This window comes from Alexandromys fortis, unplaced genomic scaffold (assembly GCF_014885135.2).
Source record: "Alexandromys fortis isolate MF-2015 unplaced genomic scaffold, M_Fortis_MF-2015_v1.1 scaffold_195, whole genome shotgun sequence".
Classification (NCBI taxonomy): domain Eukaryota; kingdom Metazoa; phylum Chordata; class Mammalia; order Rodentia; family Cricetidae; genus Alexandromys; species Alexandromys fortis.
The window spans coordinates 543,402-556,407 of NW_026068105.1; the positions used below are offsets into that span (position 1 = coordinate 543,402).

General features: G+C 40.4%; 1 protein-coding gene across 1 annotated transcript in view; it reads right to left on the minus strand.

Annotated features, from left to right (window-relative positions):
* Positions 1-6,851: 6,851 nt before the first annotated feature.
* The window catches only part of Nup62cl (nucleoporin 62 C-terminal like), a 62,570-nt gene continuing 56,415 nt past the window's right edge, over positions 6,852-13,006 (minus strand). The window contains exon 9 of the mRNA XM_050124059.1: positions 6,852-7,943. Coding sequence (XP_049980016.1) covers positions 7,849-7,943 — 95 coding nt within the window. The 3' untranslated portion in view covers positions 6,852-7,848. The remainder of the gene's footprint in view (positions 7,944-13,006) is intronic.

The window sequence follows — 13,006 nt, forward strand, 5'->3', positions numbered from 1 at the left end:
CCTCCCCCTCCCTCATCAGCCCAAAGAGCAGTCAGGGTTCCCTGCCCTGTGGGAAGTCCAAGGTCCTCCTCCCTCTATCCAGGTCTAGGAAGGTGAGTATCCAAACTGGCTAGGCTCCCACAAAGCCAGTACGTGCAGTAGGATCAAAACCCAGTGCCATTGTCTTTGGCTTCTCAGTCAGCCCTCATTGTCAGCCACGTTCAGAGAGTCCAGTTTGATCACAGGCTCCATCAGTCCCAGTCCAACTGGCCTTGGTGAGCTCCCATTAGATCAGTCCAACGTCACAGTGGGTGGGCGCACCCCTCGCGGTCCAGACTTCCTTGAGCACAACCGAATTTGTTCTTTTTAACAAGGCTTGTCTTTCAAGGATTTATCTGACCTACCTGCTGTTCCCAGTCAAGCCTATGATCTGACCACATCACTTGCACTAATGCTTTTCTCGTATCCGTAACAGATCCTTCTAAATTCCCTTAGTTCAAAGTCAGAGTCAGTAGGTACCTAGATGTCTGAATATCTTATTGATAAATATATTGAATAAAGAGTTAGATATATAGTAGGAGCTGGAGAGACAGGGCACTTGTTTCTCTTTCAGAGAGCCCAAGTTCAATTCCCACACAGCAGCTCACAGTCGGCAACCTCAGTTCCAAGGATTTGATGCCTGTTTCTGGGGTACCAGATACACACGTAGTAACACAGATACATGCAGACAAAACATACATACACAGAACATAATTTTTTTAAAGCTACATATAGAAAAGTGCTTAAAAGCATTGGTTCTTGGGTTTAGAGATGTAGCTCAATTCGTAGAGTGCTTTGAATACTTGTTTGGCTAGGCAATAAGTTCAAGGCCAGCCTGAACTACATAAGACCACTTTCAAAACTAGCAACATCAATAACAAAAACAATAAAAGCATGTGTTCTTAGTGGCCAAAAAGGAAATGCAAATATCACTAAACATATGGAAAGGATGATGTTAATTTATAAGAAGGAAATTTTAAGCTACATTACATAATTTAAGGCCAACCAGGTCTACATAGAGACTCTCTGAGAAAAAAATCAACAAAAATAAACAAAAGTAAAATATAAAACAAAGTGCAGTGGCCACCTGTACTCCTCCAAACTACAAAGGCCATGAATCAATGAGAATTCTGAGACTCTGTCATGCTTATGAGGAAACAAGGGAAAGATGATTTCGAAATGTATTGTAGGATTCTGAAACAGGAAGAGGACACTAGGCAAATGTGAAGAAACTATACTTCCTATTTAATAAGGTTCATTAGTGACAAAGACACTGAACTGAGTGGAAATGTATGAAAGAGTAGAGTATGAAGCTTTTATGTAAATCTAAAACTATTCAAAGAATAGAATTTTTTAAGTACCCTAATTAGCACTTTTTTTTACGTACTATATTGGAAAGGAATTAAAAATGATAATACATTTGTTTTGTTGACATTCTGGTGAAATGAGCACTCTCAAATATTGCTGGTAGGAGGAAAAATTGGTACAACCTCTACTAAGAGCAACTTGATGTACCTATTGAAATTTAAATGCACATTTTCTTCAAAGCAGCAAGTCAATACATCTGCAAATATGATTGTCAATACAATAAATACTCATCTATATGCATTACTGTTCAATGCTCTCTGTGGCAGAATACTGGGGAAAAACAAGTGTCTATTTAATGAAATCTGTATAATGATGAAGAGGGGGTACAGTCCTCAGGATTATTAGTCTTGAAAATATAGCTAGAGAACTCGCAAGTTTCAGAATACCATATAGTATGCTTATGTTTGTGTAAAAGGTGGAATATATATGTGCCTGCATATGCATGAAATATCTCTGTGAGAACGTATGACAGGGAATGCCTCCAACTAACAGAACTCAATGATTGAAGGACAAGAACAGAAAGAAAAAACTTCAACTACGTTATTCATATGTTCTTTTCCTATAGAAATTTTTGTCCTTATGTTGAGACAGGATTTTGTATGAAGCTCAAATTGGCCATTAACTTCTGATCTTCCTGCCTGAGTCTTCCAAATACTGGGATTACAGATGTGTGCCAAGCATGCCCTTTATAGCCTTTGAGGTTTTTGTTTGTTTTATTGGTTGGTTTGGTTTTTAGAGATAGGGTTTCTCTGTGTAACAGCTCTGACAGTCCTGGAATTCTTGTTGTAGACAGGCTGGCTTCAAACTCAGAGATCCACTTGCTTCTGCTGCCTAAATGCTGGGATTAAAGGCGTGTGCCACCACTGCCCCCTGTCCTTTGAATTTTTATTTTTTATCATTATTATTATTTGGTGGTTTTCAAGACAGGGTTTCTCTGTAGCTTTGGGGTCGGTCCTGGAACTAGCTCTTGTAGACCAGGCTGGCCTCGCACTCAGAGAGATCTGCCTGCCTCTGCCTCTGTCTCCTGAGTGCTGGGAGTAAAGGTGTGCAGTAACTGTATGACTGTCTCACCTAGTGTCCTGGGTGGCTTTCTGTGTCAACTTGACACATGGTATAGAGTCATCAGAGGAAGGCGCCTCAGCTGAGGAAATGCCTCCTTGAGATCTAGCTGTAAGGCATTTTCTCATTTAGTGATCACTGGGGGAGGGCCCAGCCCATGGTGGGTGGTGCCATTTCTGGACTGGTGGTCCTGGGTTCTATAAGACAGTGGGTTGAGCAAACCATGAGAAGCAAGTCAGTAAGCAGCACCGCTCCACAGCCTCTGCATCAGCTCCTGCCTCTGGGATCCTGGCGGGTTTGAGTTCCAGTTCTGACTTTCCTCAGTGATGAACATCAATGCTGAAGTGTAAGTCACATAGACCCTTTCCTCCCTTTTTTCCCCCTTGCTTGTTTATTGTGGAATTTAGATTCCTTTAGCCACTTTTGGGAATTACCAACCTTAGGGCATGGTCTTGTCTGTGGACTTGACAAGCTGAGCGGGAGCGGGGGGAGGGGGGTCTCTCAAGCTCTTGCTTTCAGGTTCCCTTGGGTGATGTAGACGGGGTCAGGCGGCATGAAGTGGCATGTGGTCAGTCCCCAGATCTATGAGTTTATTTTCCCCATAGCACCCCTTAATAATTTGTGTGTGTGTGTGTGTGTGTGTGTGTGTGTATCATTGTGGTTCACACTACACTTTTTGGTCATGATATTTCATTGCAGCAATAAACACCCTAAGACACCTATTTGATCATTTTTAATTAAATTGAATCCTTCTTATATTAGGAGCCAGGTGAGAAAAGAATATCTTGAAGACTTTGACATTCGCACAACTTGGGTTTAGATTCAAGTTCTCGGTTTCTTTAAATTTCTTTAATTTGTTTGATTCAGCTTTGTCTTATGTTAAATGAGGATACCACAGTGTTTCTCAACCTGTGGGCCCGGGGTCACATATTAGCTATTTATGTTACAATTCATAACAGTAGCAAAATTAGTTATTAAGTAGCAATGAAATAATTTTGTGGTTGGGGGTCACCACAACATGAGGAACTGTATTAAAGGGTCGCAGCATAAGGACCACTGCTTCAGAAAAATAGGCAACTGTGAAGCTTTATGTAAAATACTTTTGTGTGATTTTAAAGCTTTTGTATGAGAGGGTGTTTATCTCTGAGTACATATTCTAAGGTTACCCAGTAAGTTCAGACTTGCTCAAAGTCCTTGATACTGTCATGTTCATGTCAGCAAGAGACCAAAGAGCAGCCACGGAAACAAAACAGAAGCTGTATAACTTTGCACTTCTTGAGACTTCTAGTAGATTTAAAATACCATGGAAGGTATTAAAGTAATTAAAAATCCACCAAATGCAAGCGCCAGTGCTCTAGAAGCACCCTGGGAGATAAGTGCAAATACAACGTGCATCGCTTTGGAGCTCTGACGTCGAATAAAGACTGCATGTAAGTATAAACAAAATGTGGGTCACAGCTCTGTGAGGTAAGCAGATTCTTTAAGGAGGTGGGCTTAACTCTGGCATTCAGCCAAACTGTCTCCCTGACAAAACCATCAATGGGGAAATGGAAAAAGACACCAAGGTTGTTAGTGTTCTTGACTTCTTGGAAGGGTGGAGCATTTTACCATCACAGTAAATCTGTCTAGCTCTCATAAAACAGAGTGTCCAGATACCGGAGGGGCACATCCTACAAAGCAAATCTACTTTGAGGGGGTCTGGGTGGAGAAAGATTGTTACATGGCTGCTGTGGAATTGCAAGTGGAAAGTGAGTTTGTGAAGTTTTCTATGTATATGTTTATAACTGCAGTCAACCCAAGTGGTACTACCAAGTGATGTCTGGAAAACTACACCAGGATGCCATTGTACTTCTAGATTTGACAAAATAAGATGTACTAGTTATTTCATTTTCACAGCACAAGCTACTTTGAGAGGAAGATGGGCATCGAAGAGGCTCCTTAGTCATTTGGGGAAGAAACTGCTCTTGCCTGGACTGCTTCACTGGACATGCAGTACCCACAGAGAGATGACTGCTGAACTTGCCTAAAGCTTCATGAAAAAATCTGCTGGATACAGTGGGCCTGTAGGCTAAAGATGGATGCCCCAACGGTATGGAAGAACTTTGAGTAAATGTCCAGGCAGTAAGATGTCTCTGTCATTTCTAGAGTTTTGGAAGTTTATGAAGCATTTCCTGTTTACTTAGGTAATATTATATCCTTCTGGAGTCTTTGATGGAGTTATAGTTATAGTTTTCCTTAGGTATGATAAAAGATGAAGTAGATATAAATATTGTAACTGTAATTCTTGCTTGATAACTGTTTTGTTATATGTAATTTTACTATGTTAAAGTTAAAGCCTTTCTTTTTTGTTTAAACAGAAAAAGGGGAAATGGTGTAGGAGTTCTTTCTGTTTGAGTGTTGCTTTCATTGGTTAATGAATAAAGAAACTGCCTTGGCCTAGTTGATAGGACAGAACTTAGATAGGCAGAGAAAACAGAACTAGAGGCTGGGAGGAAGAAGGGCAGAGAGAGAGAGAGAGAGAAGCCATGGATCCTCTGCCTCAGATAGACACCAGTTAGAATCTTGCCAGTAAGCCACAGCCACATGCCGATACATAGATTAATAGAAAGGGGCTAAATCAAGATGTAAGAGTTAGCCAATAAGAAGTTAGAGCTAATGGGCCAGGCAGTGTTTAAATTAATACAGTTTCTGTGTGGTTATTTCAGGTGTAAGCTAGCTGGGCAACCAGGATGAACAAAGGGCCCTCTCCCTACAACATATGTTGATGATTATATTGAACTTCAAAAATTAGAGATTACTCAAAATTGTACGCAAAACTGTTTTTACCTTAAAAAAATCTACAAAATTTAGTGGCCTGCATTAATCTCTCATTATTCCCATTCTCTCTCTCTCTCTCTCTCTCTCTCTCTCTCTCTCACACACACACACACACACACACACACACACACACACGGGGGGGAAGAAGGGAGAGGGAGGGAGGGAAAAGGAGGGAGGGAGGGAAAGAAACGAACATGGAGGGAGAGGGACGGACAGAGAGGGAGGGAAGGACAGGGAGAGAGAAAGAGAGAGAAAGAGAGAGAGAGAGAGAGAGAGAGAGAGAGGATTAAAGATTGAAGCTTTACATTCTAGGACAGCACTCTCCCACAGAACTTTAGGCCCAGACATTGTTTCATTCTTTGAAAGAAGTTCTTATTAGTTGAGCTCAGCCTAGACTGGCCTTGAATCTGTGATCCTTCTCTCAGCCTTCTGGCTCGCTGGAATTTCAGGCCTGCGCTACCAGATCCAGTTCACAGTCTATAATTTTGTTTGCTTGTTTGTTTGAGACAGGGTTTCTCTGTCCTGGAACTAGTTCTGTAGACCAGCCTGGTCTCGAACTCACAGAGATCCACCTGCCTCTGCCTACTGAGTGCTGGGATTAAAGGCGTGCGCCACCACCGCCTGGCTCAACAGTTTATAATTTGGAGTGGTGACAAAAATTTACTAAAATAACCGATAAATGTTTGTACAGGAAGTGAATTCATAATTGTACTAATAAGACTTATCATCATTTGGGATAAAGGAAGGGTGGATATGGGAGCAGGGAAGTATATATCCTAATTAAGGGAGCCATCTTAGGGTTGGCATGAGACTTGACTCTAGAGGGGCTCGCAGGTGTCCAGGGAGATGTCCCCAGCTATTACCTTGGGCAACTGAGGAGAGGGAACCTGAAATGACCCTATCCTATAGCCATACTGATGAATATCTTGCATATCACCACAGAACCTTTATCTGGCGATGGATGGAGATAGAGACAGAGACCCACATTGGAGCACCGAACTAAGCCCCCAAGGTCCAAATGAGGAGCAGAAGGAGGGAGAACATGAGCAAGGAAGTCAGGACCGCGAGGGGTGCACCCACCCACTGTGACGGTGGGGCTGATCTAATGGGAGCTCACCAAGGCCAGCTGGACTGGGACTGAATAAGCATGGGATAAAACCGGACTCTCTGATTATGGCGAACAATGAGGGCTGATGAGAAGCCAAGGACAATGGCACTAGGTTTTGATCCTACTGCACGTACTGGCTTTGTGGGAGCCTAACCAGTTTGAATGCTCACCTTACTAGACCTGGATGGAGGGGGGAGGACCTTGGATTTCCCACAGGGCAGGGAATCAGGACTGCTCTTTAGACTCGGAGGGGGAATGGAGTAGGGAGAGGGGGAGAGAAGTGGGGGGAGGAAGAAAGAAGTGGGAGGAGTGGGAGGGAAATGGGAGGCAGGGAGGAGGCAGAAATTTCTTTCAACAAAAATAAATAAATAAATAAAGACTTACCATCACTAATAGTCATTTAAAAAGTATTTTCTTCTGTAACATGAACCCTTCAGTGTGGCCGTGTGTTGTGTGGACAACAAAATTTAAGTTCAGTCACTTAGCTTTTAATTCATTTATTTTCACTTTTAGGTCATCACATTCTTAATGACATAATGAAGCACGAGTCTAAGATGCTTTAAAGCTAAGAAGAAGTTTTTGTTTCTCTCTCTAAGAACATGAAAAGTTACACAAAGGACAGGTCCAAATCATATGCTAAAACAAAACAAACAAAATCTTAGGACACCTAGGTGTGGTGACACTTGGGAAACCAAGGCAGCCTAGGCTATACAGTGAGGTCTTGATAAAAAAAAAAAAAAAAACAAAATGAAAACACTGAGGTATCTGAATAGTCAAAAGTAAGGGAACTGTGTGAATCTTACCCTCAAAAGTAACATAATTCAGTGCTGGGCATATAATCCAAGAGTGTAGCACTGGGTTTGATCTCTAGAACCACAAGAGAAAGCAAAGCCCTAATTAAATCCATAATCCATAAAACCATATTACCTACTCCAAATTCCGGAAAGACACTTGCTTTCATTGCCCATATGGTCTTTCACGGATAAAAATGATGCCTTAAAAAACTGTATCTCAGAGTTGACAGTAAATTTCACTTGCGACTTTACAGTATACAGCACTTTACATGAATGGCAACAAACACCCAGTAAAGACTGGGTGGCACGTACATTTTGGCAAACATCTTCTCCCAATTAAGTAGGAAGATGGCATGTACTGGTGTAGGATGTACATTCTACATTGATAAGATATAGATTACATACACAAAATCAATACCTAAGAAGTAATTGCCTGGGCAAGGGGCTTAATACACCTTTTACTTAATTCTGGGTAAGCACTCTATCATTGAGTTATGCCCTCGGCACTGATCTCATTTCATTCTGAAAGAAAAATTGGATACTTTTCTACAATATTTAAATGAAAAATAATCAAACACATGCACAAATTACTGCAATCAAAGATTAGTAACAGTAAATACTACTCTAATAGCATCAGAATTCAGGGTTGATGCATAATCCAAACGGAGTGGGTTGGGGTGATAATTATTCAAAGGCAAACTTCATGTTGTACCCCTGCTCCTTGCGACGATACTCCTCAAAGGCCTTTGTAACCTCTTCTACCTTCCTCTGCATTATGCCTATAGGGAACAAGTCATATAATCGTTAGTCAACGTCACATTCCAGAGACACAACCACACACCCTCCCCTCAATTATGACATATAAAACTTTACATCTCAATTTTAATAGTTTTAATTTTTAGAAAATGAGAGAGAGAAAAATTCATCCTTTTGGAAACTATGAAAACAGCGAATGAGAATAATCTATTTTGTTCTCAAGCTTTTGGACAATAAGAATCTGCCTTAAGTTTGTGTTTTGTTGGAGGGAGGACTGACTTTATTTTTACCCTTCAGTGCCGAAAAGGTGCTCAGTAAACCAACTGCATAGATTTTGATAGGTCTGAGCTACCTACAAATCATGAGTTCATTGGGAATATTTACATTTTTGTTGTTTCTTAATAAGTTATTTACTTTGGTGGTTCTTACGTTTGCTCAGGGGCAGTGTACTGCCAAATGCCCTTAATAGTTACCATATCAAATTGTACTTTTCTCCCATGAAAAATAAACTGTTGGAGGAAGTATGTTATTCAAACATTTTCTACAAAAATGTACAAATAGAACTGGGCATTAATGTTTAGTAGGTGATAAATAATAGTTGGTACCCCTAGGGAAAGAAAAGTTTTGCAAAATAAAAACTAAAAATCTAATTGATCTACTTCATTTCTCTCAGCCAACCAGAACACTCTTAATGTCTGCTCAGTTTCTTTAAAAGCATAATGCCTCCTCTTATCATATAACATATATACATTCTGCAAGATCACACTCTAAGAATGGACAATTTAAATCATGATTATTTGTTGAGGGCACAGAACAACAATGAATAATGAGCTTGACTTAATAAATCTCTTGTTGTAATAACAAACTGCAGGGTGCAGAATCTCCCCCCCCCCCCCGCCCGCCCCAAGTAACTGTTGTAATGTGATGGAATCATAAAGGAGCAGTGCAACGAGCCATTAACTTCAGACTAGAGATGGCAACATAAGCACAATTCACTAATTTGCTGATTGATACATATTGAATGCAAAGAAGTACATTTATAACAATCTTAAAAATCAATAAAATGTCAAGAAACACAAGTCAGCATTATTAAGAGAGGCTTACTCTAAACATTTTGTCATGTCTTCTAATTGAATTCCCAGGGCTATTTTTGTATTAACTCACTTTAAATGTTTTAGGACTTTCATTTATTAAGGATAAACACTGCACATGTTACTTACTGGCCAGAATTCTGGTCCCAGGACCAGCATTATTGATTTGTTTCTGTCAATATATTAAGTTAATACATCATAGATCATAGCAGAAGTAAATTGTAGTAGTAGTCACTTCGAGGAAAATATACCATACACATTTTTCATTATTAAAAATATACTGGGGCTGGAAAGATGGCTCAGAGATTAAGAGTACTGACTGCTCTTCCAGAGGACCTGGGTTTCATTCCCAGCACCTATAACTCACAACTGTCTGTAACTCCAGTTTCAGTGGGCTCAACACCCTCACATAGACACAGATGCAAATAAAACACCAGTTCTCATAAAATAAAAATAAATAAATTTAAAAAGCTTAAAAGATAAAAAAAAAGCCAGGCAGTGGTGGCACATGCCTTTAATCCCAGCAATTGGGAGGCAGAAGCAGGCAGATCTCTGTGAATTCAAGTCCAGCCTGGTCTACAGAGTAAGTTCCAGGACAGCCAGGACTGTTACACAGAGAAACCCTGTCTCAAAAAACCACACACACACACACACACACACACACACACATGATGGAGGAGGGTCTATGTGTTACTTTCATTGGCTAATAAAGAAACTGCTTTGGCCCTGATGGGACAGAAAATTAGGTAGGCAGAGTAGACAGAACAGAATGCTGGGAGAAAGAAGCAGATTCAAGCAGCTGCCATGATTCTCCTCTCCGAGACAGACTCAGGTTAAGATCTTTCCTGGTAAGCTACCACCTCATGGTGCTACACAGATGATTAGAAATGGGTTAATCAAGATGTGAGAGTTAGCCAGTAAGAGGCTAGAGCTTTGGGCCAGGTAGTGTTTAAAAGAATACAGTTTCCATGTAATTATTTCGGGTAAAGCTAGCCATGTGGGAGCTGGGCCGGAACACAGCCCACAGCTCTTCACTACACACACACACACACACACACACACACACACACACACACACGTATATATACATACTGAATATAGAAAAACAAAAATTCTTTTCCCAATAGGAAACTTGGGAACAAGGAAAACATTCAAACATTAGAATGCTTGATATTTGTACAACTCTACAGAATAATTTAATTGGTCAGTGGCAAAGATTATGAATTTGTCATGAAATCTCAACAATATATTTTCATAAATATGACATGCATTATGATCACAGCCAACATGGTTGGGGGGAATTTCACAAGGTCATGCCATTAGATGAAGTGCTATAGACAGTCAATGGCTTCAGAGGGAGGGAGCGTTAGTTTTCTTTGGAGATGAGCTCCCTTGATAGAAAATCTAACCCCAAATGCCCAGCCCTAAACATACGTACATAGGAGCAACACTAAATGGACACAGTAGGCTTTACACATACATGCATACATGTACACACACTCAGTTTCCTTTCTTAAACACACCAGGACCACCTGCCCATGGGCTGCGCACCACCCACATTAATATCTAGAAAATGTCCTACACACTTGTCTTCAGGAATCTGATAAAGCGCTTGTTCTCAAATAAGGTCCCTCTGCCCAAATACTAGCTTGTGTTAAGTTGACCCTCCCAAAAAATAACAACGAAAATAAGACATCCCCCCACCAAAAGATTTTGGTAAAACTACTCCCAGCCCATCTCCTGATTTGAGGATATATTTTCCTTCAACTTAGCCTGACTTGCAAATGTTTTAGGCAATGATGTATAGAAACTGCCCTAGAAGGTTATAAAAAGAAGAGATTTTTGTCATTAAGTTAAAACAGTTTTTTTTTAACTAAAATTAGTATTTTTAAAATGTATTAGTTACAATGACCTCTTGAAATTTACAGACAAATGGATGGACTAGAAAAAAACATCATGAATGAGGTGATCCAGACCCAGAAACACAAACACAGTGTGTACTCTAAGTGGATCTTAGAAATAAAGCAAAGGATAACCAGCCTTCAGTCCACTACCCCAAAGAAGCTAGGTAACAAAGAGGACCCTAAGAGAAACATTAATGGATCCCCCTGGGAAGAGGAAATAAACAAGATCTCCTGAGTAAATTGGCAGGGAGAAGAGAGGGTGGGAGGAGGGGGAAGAAGGGGAGGGGGAGGAGAATTTGAGGGAATGGGATGATCTAGTTGGGGGAAAAGGTGGAGAGGGAGAACAAAGAAAGATATCTCAACAGAGGGAGCCATTATGGGGTTAGCAAGAAATCTGGCACCAGGGAAAGTCCCAGGAATCTACAAGGATGAACCAAGCTAAGAATCTAAGTAATAGTGGAGAGGGTGCTTGAACTGCCCTTTCCCTGTAATCAGATTGATGACTATCTTATTGTCATCATAGAACCTTCATCTAGTGAGTGATGGAAGCAGATGCAGAGATTCACAGCTAAGCACTGGGCCAAGATCCCGGAGTCCAGTCAAAGAAAGAGAGGAGTGATAATATGAGCAAAGGGATCAAGACCATGATGAGAAAACCCACAGAAACAGCTGACCTGCGAGTGTAGTGATATTTCATTTATATTTTAATAAATATAACTTACCTGAAGTTCAGAGAGTAAAACACCCACACTGGCCAGCCTTACAGACCAGGTCGCAGTAACACACACCTTTGAACCCAGTAGCCATGCTAGTTTGCCATAGAAACTGGGCGGTGCATGCCTTTAATCCCAGAACTAGAGAGGAATATAAAATGGGAGGAGACAGCTCTCAGTCTCAGTCTCATTCTGAGATTCCTGGAGGCAGGGTTGCCATTTCAGATTAAGGCTGAGAGCCAGTGGCTGGCTGTTTACTTTTCAGATCTTCAGGTTGGACCCCATTTTCTCTCTCTGAGTTTTTATTAATCCTGCTTCATCCGAGCTTGATGTGGCGGCTTAGATTAATGCAGACAAATTGTGATAAGTATTTGCACAACTTTAATGGAAAAACCAGACTCATGAAACCAAGGTTCCTGCGGAGTACAGGAAACAGGAAGGGGCCCGCAGCTTCTGCACGCCCAATTTATCAGTAAACATTCGCCCGAGGCAAGCCTGCCCCCAATGGACGGGCTTATCCCTACATCTCCCCCTTTTTGTCTAAATAAGACAGAACTAAACCAAATACAACTATAAACAATAATAACAAATAATAGATATAACAAACAATATTGAGAATAAAAGTTTTACCAGACATTCTATCTCAAGGAGTCTAAATAATGTAGAGAGTAATTACAATTATATAATCTTCAACTCCGTCAAATATCTGAGAAGGGAATAAATATTACTTAACAAATGAGAGATATCCAAAATGTGCCATAAATGACAGAGACAATTGACTACCTGGGCAATCACCCAAATTCTTGTTCGCAATGTTGAGTCAACCAACTTTGGCTAAGGCCTAACATAACTGACAAACCATTATCAAATGCAAGGAACTTTCTTAGAATTATCCTACCCTGTCTTGGCAAGATAAGACAATCCTGTTTCATATCTTTGTCAGTAGATGAGGTATGGGCTTTTCTTAAACCAAAGGCCAGTTCTGCCAAGAAGACAAGCTCCCAGTTTAGTGTCTTTGGTGCTCAACGTTCTCTCGGAAGTAGAATGGTGTTGCCAGGAGTAATTGTGTCTCATTGGCACAGAATTCTAGGTTAGATTAAAGGCCATTTTCTAAAGCTCTTTAAAGAGGCTGAAGATTATACTATCTATACTAAATATAATCTCTATGTAACTAGAAGTCCTGATTAACCTAAAAATAAACATGATAAATATATAATTCTTAATACCTATCTAACTTGAAGACTAAGAGAATAAACAACTGTGCAATATATGAAGACAATGATCTTCACCTGTAAACAATGTAATTACATATCAAATGTAAACAATGTTATTACATAAATAGTATCAGAGGTAGAAATGTACATTGTGATATGGTAGA